This window comes from Antrostomus carolinensis, unplaced genomic scaffold (assembly GCF_000700745.2).
Source record: "Antrostomus carolinensis isolate BGI_N321 unplaced genomic scaffold, ASM70074v2 scaffold21328, whole genome shotgun sequence".
NCBI lineage: Eukaryota > Metazoa > Chordata > Aves > Caprimulgiformes > Caprimulgidae > Antrostomus > Antrostomus carolinensis.
The window spans coordinates 14,372-25,535 of NW_010335261.1; the positions used below are offsets into that span (position 1 = coordinate 14,372).

General features: G+C 44.0%; 1 protein-coding gene across 2 annotated transcripts in view; it reads left to right on the forward strand.

Moving 5' to 3' along the window:
- Positions 1-4,524, forward strand: part of ST3GAL6 (ST3 beta-galactoside alpha-2,3-sialyltransferase 6) — an 18,408-nt gene extending 13,884 nt beyond the window's left edge. Inside the window, exons 6-7 of one of the 2 annotated variants that reach the window (XM_029086616.1) lie at positions 2,100-2,252; positions 3,851-4,524. In XM_029086616.1, coding sequence (XP_028942449.1) covers positions 2,100-2,252; positions 3,851-3,931 — 234 coding nt within the window. In that variant the 3' untranslated portion in view covers positions 3,932-4,524. The remainder of the gene's footprint in view (positions 1-2,099; positions 2,253-3,850) is intronic. The other variant, XM_010174491.1, reaches the window with a different exon arrangement.
- Positions 4,525-11,164: the final 6,640 nt, after the last annotated feature.

Sequence of the window (11,164 nt, forward strand, 5' to 3'; positions counted from 1 at the left end):
CTTTGGAGCCCGCTGTAGTGCATCCCTGGGGAGGGCGGGCACTGCCTTGGCCGGCCTGTGCTTCAGCCCCCTCTGCCTGCAGGAGAGCCGAAGGCCGCTGTGGCTGTCCCTGCTGTCCCTGCCTTTTCCCTTACGCCAGCCTTGTGTTCCCTGTGCACGCTGTTGTGGGTAGTCCAGCGAGCATTTCTGTTTCTTCCTTAGCAACTGTGGTGGTGTTAGCAGAGCAGGGAAGAACAACTGTGAAATCAGATTTGCTGCCCCAGCAGCACTGAAGTCAGGAATTGTTGTGGAGTGATTGCAGGGCTGTGCCTGTTCCCATTAAACATGAGTGACTGAACGATTTCATTACGAGCCGAGGATATGTGGGTATTGCTGGGGCACCTCGAGTCCTGCACATTTCACTGGCAGTGGTTCTGCTTAGCAGAATCCACAGAAAACCAGCTTGCTTGATAAAGGTTTCTGCCTTCACCTTGTTGAATGCTGGTTTTCCTGAGGTTGCTTTGAACAAAAGAGCATCCTTAGAGTGTGACAACACATTTTAAAAGGAATTTTGCTTTTTTTAATATATTCTTTTGAGGTGAACTTTACGATAATCGAAGGTAAACAGAGCTCATTGCAGTCTGTGATTTTCCTCCTATTTCCAAATAGCGCTAAATCCTGACGTGTAACATTCCTGCCATAATTTTGGGGTCTTATTTAGCAAGGACATTGCGACAGGGTCACCACCAAGTTTATGCTGTTGAACCCCTAGGGCTAAAAGTTATTTTGATAACTGACAGGAGCCTTGGGCAACGGCCTGCGTTTTAAGTTGACGTTATTTTTAGAATACTCCAAAAGTCGTATAAAGGTACAAAAAAAAGTATACATTAAAGGTGATAGTTCAGTTCTCTGTGTCTTTAGTTAGGTTTACAGAACTGATGTCAGTAATTTTTTTCCTGAGGATTTGTTCTTGTGTCATATGATACAAAGAAATATTTTCCTGTATCATCGAGTTCATCTGCCTTCTCTCTGCGCAGAGTTGTCCAGCACTGGTTCGCCTGCTTCGTTTTCAGAGGCTGATGAACTGAGCCTCGTGTAAGAGCTCGAAAAAGCATATGGTTTTGTGCTCAGCTGAGGTTTGATTGCAGCTACAGAAAAGTCTTTAGCTCATTTGAGCTTTGGCTGTCTGATAAAATTGTTATTTTAGCTCAAAAGGGCATTAGTGCCCAAAAGTCTTGTCCATTTCTGAGAGCACTTTCCCACCTCAGCTTCATCACTTAGACTAACAAAAAAGTTCACCTCTCTGTACAAACCTTGCTGCTTCTGCTGCCTTGGATCATTTTCGCTGCTGCTGCTGCTAAGTCACGTACTTGATCACAAGGTAGGACAGGTAATTGCAATGAGTTGTTCTCTGCTCTTGCAAGAAGTGCAAATTTTTTATTAGATGCTCTTAATTTTGCACAGTTAGAACCTGTTTATGACCTACTCTTGATATTTTACGTTGCATTTACTTCTGAGCTATCTCACTGTAGGGAGAAATAAGCAATTTTAGAGTTTATCTTCTAAAGGAGACAGTGGAAGAAGGTATAAAGCTGCATTCTGGAATTTCACTGTTCTGAAAACTTTCAAGTGGAGCCAAGTTAATGCAGCAGTAGCATTCACGCGTTTTTAGTTTGGTGTTATGAAGATTTGAGACATGTCATGTTTTTCTGTTTGTCTGGATCTCCATTGTCTAAAAACTTCTGCTAATTCAGTCAAATTTCATGGGGTGAAATGGTCTCAAATATATTGAAGCCTCACATGGAAGTAGTTTGCTGAGCAGAGGGATGGGAAGACCTTCCTGATGCCTCTGCTGAGAGAAGGACTCCAGTATAGGCTCAGGCCTCACTAGAAACCGGAGAGTCCCAGGGAAGGCCAAGATGGCAGACAACTTGGTCATGGAAAACCTGCGGGCCACACCTTACTCGTTCTGGATCATGAGGGGATCAAACCACAAAACCAGATGTCTGTAGAAGAGCCAGGCTGCCTGACGTCCACTGCCTTGGTTCTCAGGCTTGCTGTTCCCATCAAGCTGCCAGTTATTTATGTGTGTCATGTGTGCTCTTTGTGTTTCACTGTAGAAGCCCAAGCATCCAACAACGGGGCTAATTGCCATCACACTAGCATTTCACATATGCCACGAAGTCCACCTGGCAGGCTTCAAGTATGACTTCACAGACAGAAACAGTTCTTTGCACTACTACGGCAACGACACAATGTCCCAGATGATGCAGGTATGACCATGTGGATAATATAATGTGGATAATGATACTTGTGGATAATGATATCTGTGACCCTTGTGCTTCACCATATTCTGCGACACCTGCGTGAGCCGTGTCCGTTTGTATGTTCTGTTTTGCTTTGGTGTTACCCTCAGGCTGCACAGCTCTTGTTCATAGGGGCGTATTTGCTAGCACTGTCAGAACGTGAGTCGTGTTGTTTCTGTTTAAATTCTCTTTTTCCTTGGCAGCTACTTGCAATGTTTGTCATAGTTGCCAAATTTCTTAAAAAGGAAAAAGAAGAGTGAAGTGGCAAGGAAGGAGTTAAAGGCCTATAAATTTGGAATTAGGAAGAGAACTGAATTTCAGACATGGAAAGCAGAAAGAAAAGCAGCTTTTGAGGAGGGTAGGAAGAGAAGGAGCTGCTTACACAAGGTGGAAGCCACAACTCATCGGGGGGTGGAGCAGCAGGAGGCTGGCAGACATCAGGGATGTCTTCTTCTCCCATCCTGCAGAGAAGGACCTCCTGCTTTGCTACAGCCATGCCTCTGTTTTCTTTTATGTCTCTGCTCTTGTCTTCAGCTCTGTACTCCAAGCAACTGCATCTCAGCCCTTTACTTCAGTGTGAACAGCTTTCTCTTCCATGTGCATGCCCACTACACGTGGTACCATTTTCTCTCCTCCTCCCTTTCCTGAAGAGGAAGGATAGGGCCAGTGACCATAGGAGCCTCTCATGTCTGTGAGGACTCCTAGATGCCTGCTGCTCTGAGATAATTTTCCTGTGATACTGAACTCACCTTCATTTTGAGGCTCCTCTCTGCAGGTGTTTTTGCAATGTATACCAAGCTTGGGTAAGGTTGATCACTAGTTGAATAGAATCCATAAGTTTCCTAAAATCTTGGGACTTTAAAAACCAAACAACCAAGCAGAACCTTGTTGTTAATTCTTTACTGGCATTAAGTTGTAAATATTGTACTATATATGTATAATCTTTTATGTGGTATTTGTATTATATTAATTTTTAATTATACTGGATTCAGTGTCTAAGATCGTCAGTAAACTTACTTCCCTTGTGCCATCCTCCACTAACCTCAGTGGTCTCTTGTGTGTCCAGGATCTGGATGCAGCACAGAACACGGGTTGGTTTTGACTTGTTGAAACTGATTGGCAGGACATTGGCATCCGATTTACAGATACCTACCGTGTGCTTCTCCAGAACCTGCCTTAAGCTTTGAGAATTAGTCATTTTCTGACGGCTTGTGCTGTAAATGTGGTTGTGCAGCTGTTCCCTGTAAGCATGAGGAGGAGCTGGGAGAGTTGGTAAGGGAAGGGCTTCTGGAAGGGCCACCTCTCACCCCTTCTTGCTGCTGAAGGACCATCCCTTTTGGTTTGTGTCCTAATGGAAAATCTAATCTAGTTCTGAGCAATAGAGTCACTCACCTGTTTTCTTGGGAGACTGTGCTACAGCCTTTGCAGAGTCTTTTCCCCAGAGCTTTCCTGCTCATAGCATCTTTCAAGTATCACAGGTAATTAAAAAGAAAGAACAACAAAGCGATGCTTCTGGTCATAAATTGAATTTAATTTTTTCTGTTATTCCCTCACATCTCTTTTAGAATGAATACCACAACATCAACGCTGAGCAGAAATTTTTGAAGCAGCTTATAGACAAGAACTTTGTGGTCAACTTGACGTGAAAGCTGAATGGAAAATACTAAGAACAATCACTATTTTCATTATTTCAAAAATTTTTATTTTTTATATGACATTTTTATTTTTTAAGTGCAGCATAACTGTTTACTGTTTAAAAGGAGCGCAGAAACCTCACCAAGGCAGAAGCTTCTTCTAAGCCTGAGGATAATGGACTATTGCAAACAGAGTTAACTGAATTTTTGTGAAGCTATTTAATAATGGGAAAACCATCAAACTTTCAGGATAAAGTATCAGGGATATGTAAAAACATGATGATCATCACTTATTTATCAGCAAGAACTCTTTCCAAATGATTACTTCTCTGGGATACTTTCATTTCTGATGTTGTCCTCCAAAAGAGTTACGCTGTGAAGAGACTGAGATGACCAGTGTTTAATTAGCAGATGGATGTAAAGTCTTCAATGTCTGTCTTGTAGTATGAAAATGACTTTAAAATGACTCCTGTAAATCATTACTGAGTGTTTGGGAGAAGGGGGAACATACAGAGTGTACAGGTTTTGGTCTGATCTGCTCCTGAGGAGGGGATGTCCATCTTCAGCAAAGAAGCCACAGCTTCTGCACTGGCCATCGACTCTGAACTGCTGCCTGCCTGTGCCAAAGGTGAAGAAGGCCCTTTGGTCTGACTTGTGGAGATGTTGGTATTGACAGTGCTTGTGTTGTACCCAGTTTATGGAGAACTGTCCTCCCTGTGCTGTGTGTCCAGTAAATTTTACAGTTAGTGACTTAGAAAAGAGGGAGTCTGAAGACTTTAGAGTTGTCCTCACTACCTGCGTGCCAGCCGCTTCCCCCAGAGCACAACAGAAACGTGAGCTGAGACAGAGGTGTCCATGCCTGATTTTAAATTTAGAGCCAACGTTTGTTGGATGCTTAGATCTCCAGGACAGGATCTTGTGTATCTTCCTGTTCACTCCCCAAGAATTGCAGTGTATTTTTCCAAACCAGCACAATCTCCCGTCTCAGATGCTGTAATGCAATTCCACCTTTGAAATGCATCAATATGAGCAATGAAGGTTTCCATTTTTGGCAGTAGAGTGTGCTAGGGAGTATCTGATGTACCTCAGCTGAATTATCATTTGACTTCTGTTTACCTCTCCTGTCTTGACAAAGGAAATCATTTAGTGGCGGTAACTTACTCAAGGTTTTAATTGACACATTTAATGGGCTGTTTATGTTTCCTGTATTGGTTTGTCTCGGACAAGCCTGCTGAATAAGTTAAATCTGCCTGGGAATGTCCTTGACAACTGTCAAAGGACAAAAAATAGTATGTTTTTCTAATTCTCTCATCGAGTGTTTGTTGTTTTGTTTTGGTTTTTGGTTTTTTTTTTAATTATGGCAGGTTTGCTTGAAGATCTTGTGGTTATCTTGATCAGTCTCACCTAAAGAAAACACAAACGAGTCCACTAAAAAAAAAAAAGTTGGTAGAAAAACCTTTGCTGCTTTTTAATAAAATGATATAGAGACCTTTAGTATGCTTAGGAGCAGTGCAAACAATTAAAATATGAACACAAACCCCTAGCAGGTCAGGAGCACGTTATCTGTGTTTTTCAGAAGCCGAGTGTTACAGGAGTACTGAGCACAATTTCTTTGCTGCAGCAATGGAGAGGAATAAGCACTGAAGTGACCAAAGAATCATCTTTCTTTTTTCCTATTTCTCTTGTGGAGTGCAATAGGTATTTTAAAAACCCAAACAACTTCCCATAGGTCTCCTCTGCCTCTTTACCCCCATGGCTCTGCCATTTGGAAATGAGTGAGTGCAGGATGGCTGGGAGGGGAGCCACTGCCAAGGGGGAGGCTTGTGCCCTCACAGGGTGTTTGCACCTAATGGCTCCTCCTGAGCTTTGGTCTGTTCCAAGCAAATTAGAAATAACTCTGGATGTCACAACAAGCTGTGGCGGGGAGGTGGGGAAGGACCCAGGTGTGTTGCCAGCAAGGGACAGGCTGTGCCATGGGGCCCATCTGCTGCAGGTGATGGTGCAGGAGGTGGCCCCTTGTCCGGCTGTGCACAGGAAGAGAGGGGAGCACGGGAGATCCTGGGGCACTGGAGCAGGTGGCTGTGGTGGAAATGGAGGAGATGAGAATTTCCTCCCAAGGTGGTGGAAGAGCTCTTGCTCAGTTACTCGCATTTCCTTATTTTCCTTTTTTAGACATGCACATTTCTGAGCCTTTGGGGAAGTCTCTGCTCAAAAGTCGGAATACAAACAGGTGGGGTTTTGCACCAGCAAACAGTGATATTACTGTCCTTAGTTTTACCAGCATTTATTTCTCATGATTATTTCAGTTAATTAACCAGGTTTAAGGGTTGTATGTGACTGTGCAGCTGCAGACCTGCAGTGATTTCGACTACTGACAATAGCAATTCCACGTGAAAAAACTGCCAAGGTAAAGCTTCTCACAAAGGCTGCGGTGCTGTCTGAGCTCTCTCTGTGGAGAAGCCCTGGTAGATGTCAGACTGTTGAGAGCAGGGCCAGGCAGAAGCAGAGGGCTGCCTCTTCCCCCTTGGAACCCACGGTCTCTCCCAGAGCCAGTCCCCCGGCTCTCCCGGGGGCTGCCACCGCGCATCCAGCCGCATCCACGGAACGTCTCGCAATGTGCTGTTCCAGGAGAGCTGCTGCATCTCCCTCTCGAAGTGCCTGGTTCTTGCCATGGTGCAGGCTGCTTCCCTCTGCTCCACCCCTGTTCCCACCCTGCTCTGAGGATGTGGTTATTTGCTTTGTTTCCTCTTCCTCTTCCCACTACTCTGAAATGATTCCTTCTCCTAATTTTCCTAGGAAGTTGTTTTTCTTTTTTATTTCTTGGAGGAGGGGGTTTGTTCTGCTATAGTTAGAATCCAAGCAAAATAATTGGAAAAAAAAAGGCTTAATGGCAAACAAATGGCATCTCCCAAATTCTTTTTACTTAAAATAGACTCCTTTATTCTTTTTTATTATTATTATTTTTTTACCACATCAGCTTTTTTGGTCTCCCTAAGTTTTTGTTTTTTCTTTTTCTTTTGGCTAATGGGTTTGATGGTCTCACTACAGTTAATATGCTGCCTACAAGTATTTATCCTTATGGGCTGCTGCTTTTTACTTCTTCCTAATAAGCCTCCCCATTTGCATGGCTGACTTTGTGAAGTGAAGCAGCACTCCAGAGATAACTTCCCTCACTTCTGTGCCCCTGTGGGGATGTCGAGTCCGGTTATGCTGAGGTTGCTGTCGCAGGGTGGCTGAGTAACACTTGGAGCCAGAGCTGTTCACTCGGGACCAAGCCAAGAGCTGGTACCATTGATAAACCACGGGGCAGTAGGTTTTTTGCAAGCATTGCAGGCCCGTAGCTTTTCCCTTCAATGATAAGCAGTGAGGCAGGTGATTCATTTTCCCCCTGTGAGATGTTTCGGGAGGATTCTCTGTGCATTGGCCCTGCTTCATCACCTGCTTCACACGGTCCCTTCTGCTCCTCTGCCCCCAGGACAGGTGTTGTTTTTACCCGTAAGGGGTGTGTGTCTCAGCCGTGCCCGCAGATCACAGCGTCCGTTCTGCCCGGCACCCGTTTTCATGGGCCTTTTGCAATACCAAAGACTCTGACTTGGGACTTTTTGACAAAAGCAATAATGTGAACTCCAAATACTTAGATCTTTTCTGAGACTGAGCTGGTGTTAAGATTGTTTTAATCCATTTTTGCTGTTCCTGCAAAGTCTCTGCACTGAAACTGCCCTTTAAAAGCGTAGCTGCTAATTTTGAGTCCCAGGGTGCTGCCAGCTTTATTTCCATGTCTGGTAATGGTGTTAACCATACAGGTACCCAGTGTCTCCCATCAATTTTCTTCCTCTTTCAGTTGTTAAATCAGATGCTCTCATCCCTTTTTCCCCTGTCCTGTTCTCCAGCAGCTTGCTGAATTTCAAGCCAGCAACATCTTGCAGCCAAGGTGCTCCTGCTTTTTATCTGCTCCTCTCTTCAAAATGCTGCAGAGAGACCCGGCTCTGAGGTGCCAAAGCAGGCACAGAGCGGCAGGATGACACAGGGCAGCTGAAAGCTCCGTTTGGCTCAGACTTTTAGGGGGTTTTTTTTGTTTGTCTTCTGTCAGGAAAGTACTTTTTCCTCTGCTGTATTAATTAAGGGAAGTACAGAGATATGACTTAAGAAAGAAGATCACAAACTATTGCACTAAATACAGACCTGAGAGTGCCTAAAAATATCACTAAATGACATTTCCAGTGATTGTATTGATGATGATAATACAAAATCACAGCTTTGGTGTTTAATAATTAGTGTCTGGTACCTCTTACTTCCTATGCTGTGCTTTCCTTTTTAACAGTGCTCTGGGAGACAGTATAAATCTTTTAAGTGGAGTCTGATTTTTAAGAACACATGAAGCTCAACATCTGGTTTTGGTATCGGTAAATACTTATTTTATTTGCCATTTGTCTTAAGTTTTATATGCCTTTAAAGTGCCAGCTGTATTTTGAAGACATTCTTAGAGTCGTTTCAAGTGAAATTTTGAATGCTACACATGGAAAGAGATTATTTTCCTGTGAATAAACGGTGTTAAAGATGGTGCCCTCAGGCTTATTTTTTGCAAGGTCAGTGCTCTGTGTGTGTGTGTGTGTGTGTGTGTGTTAGGAGGAGCGATCCCCCACGCACCCAGCGCCGAATAAAGCAAATACCCGCTTCTCTGACTCTGAAGCATCTCTAGCTGAAAATTTTTGAACCTAGGTAGGCTGAGCTGTGCTGCGGGTGGAGATCTCGCTCCAGGCGGAGTAAAAGCAAAACGGGGATGTAGTTTTTGTGGGTAAGATCAGCATCCTCCTGATTGTCATTTTTCACGGTTTTTTAATCTTGTGTGTTTTATTGGGGACTTTCAAGGGAACGCAGATGATGTTTAAGAAAAGGGTGTGTGATGAGCGATGCTGATTGTGTTGCTTCGCTCATGTTTTGTTTTCTCTCTGTGCAGTAAAACTGAGGTGCTGGGGTGCTCTCTGTGTTGACAGTTCAGGAGTTCACCAGCCTAGGGGAAATGCTTGGCTTTGAGGTGAGGTGGGGGAGCCACACCATGGGTTGTAATTTAATCCCCACAATGGAGCCACAGTTGAATAGTGATGTAGATCAGTGACAAACATGTTGCCGCTTTCACAGGAGGTTTTTGCTGCAGGTGAGAAAACAGGGATAGGGAGGAATGAGAAAAGCCGTTTCCCAGTCCCAGGCAGAGCCAGGGGGGTGGTGGTGTGCATCTCAGCCTGGGCAGCCAGCTCTGGCTTTTGAGGGGAGCACAGGCCCTTACCAGCTGCCTCTACACCCATCCCGTTCCGTGGCTCCCTGCGCTGTTTTAAGCTGCGCTCCCGCGTGGGCTCACGCCGAGCAGGCGCCCGTCCCCACGGGCCGAGTGCAGGAGCCCCTCGCTCTGTGCGTCCCCCACAGCCCCAGCTGCGCTCTCCCGCTATCGATGCCAGGACAGCGCCTTCCCCAGTGGCTTGGGGCAGGTTTTGCCTGTAGAGGGGAAGTAAAGAAAAGGATACCTAATTTTTTTTCATATGGGGCTGTCAGTGGTTTTGGAGAGTCCTTGCTGGTTTTGATAACATGAATTCAGCACGTCGAACGTTCCCTATAACAGATCTGCTGAATGAAGACAGGATTTTTTTTTTTAAAGATATTTAATAAGATACTTTTTTCAAATCAGTACAAAAATTTTAAATACAAAATTATTTGCTTTTGACATATCTCATATATTCTGGGAACATACCAAAGTCACCAATGCCTGGTAAACTGTCCGCCCGTTCCTGTCACCGTTCCATAAAATTTCTGAGATAAAGCACCACATTATATCACTGGAGTCCTTAGTCAATGTTAGACTGCATTAAACTCTGCATTTAAATAATGGTAATGCCAGTTAAATCCAATCTTAGTTCTGCATGAAAAATCTAGTTTGTTTTTGAATCAAAAGCGGTAGCATTAGCTAAAGACACTGAAGAAGTGATGAGTATTTAACTCTCGCAGCTAGCGTAACAGTGTGTGATGTGCAGCACTGTACAGGGAACCCCCCAAAGTACTTTGGAGGTTAGATTAGCACCACTGATGAACAGACAGCTCTGGCAGAGAAGTTGCTTTCCTCATGTACAGAAAAGATTGAGGCCTGCAGGTTCTCCTTGACAACTGGTAACATAAATACGGACTGGAAATCAGCTTTTAGAGAAAACTAAGTTCTTGGATAAATTTGCACGATCAGTATTGCTGATAAAGTTATCGGTTGATCTCAACACATTAGTTAATTAGCAAACAGAGCTACTTCTGCTTTGCCTGGTCATTGAAGAGTAAACTGATTGAACTTTTGCTGAGTGGCAGAACAGGCGTCTCTCCTGACAAGCCAAACAGACCCAGGTTCTTAGCACAAGCGCAGCAATCCAAGCCAATTCATACCGCCCCGCTGTGTTGCCACGTGCTGGACAAAATGTCTCAATCCTGCGGCACTAAGCAAGTGGGGAACCTTCATTTTTGTCTCTGATCTACCTCATCTGCTTCAACTGTGCAAATGCAGATGAGGCTTTTCGAGTGCTGAAGCATTTGGAGGTGAACCCAGCACCCGCTGGAGTCAGGGGCGGCGTTCTGGGTGCAGTGACTGCTGGAGACGGGGAATAGTTACACCATCAATATCCCTTTCCATCATAAATAAATTGTTCAGGAGAAACCACACCTTCAGGAATATGGGGGAAAGGGAAAGAAAGGTCTCCAGCTTTGCTTGTCAGGCAGACCTGCTGTTAAAAAAAACAAAAAAATCCCCCACCCAAACAAATAAAAAGCCACTCAATTTTTTCCATGTAATTTGCAACTGACCTACTCTGGTTTAAGTCACTGGTTTCCATCTCATCACTATGATCAATGCAACAGTCAAATACGCAACAGGAGTGAGTGACTGACGCTGATTTGAGCTGATTTAGTACTGAATTATTGTGAATGAAATGAAGTAAGCATGGCATCACAGAAATATATAATGTACAGCTAATATGTCCCCCTCGGGTGCAAACAAGTGTTTATGAACCTGATATACATCTTCAGATATGTTCACCACACCTTTTTTTTTTTTAATAAGTAGCTGTGCATAATGTTAAACTTCGTTTTTTTGGGGGGGTTTTTTGTACAAGATGGTCCAAAATGGTCATAAAAGGCATCTTTCATGGTATAAAAGTTTGAAGCAGAGAAGAAAGGTTTTGATTTTGTGGGTACATGTGTGTGTGTCTGGTTTTTGTT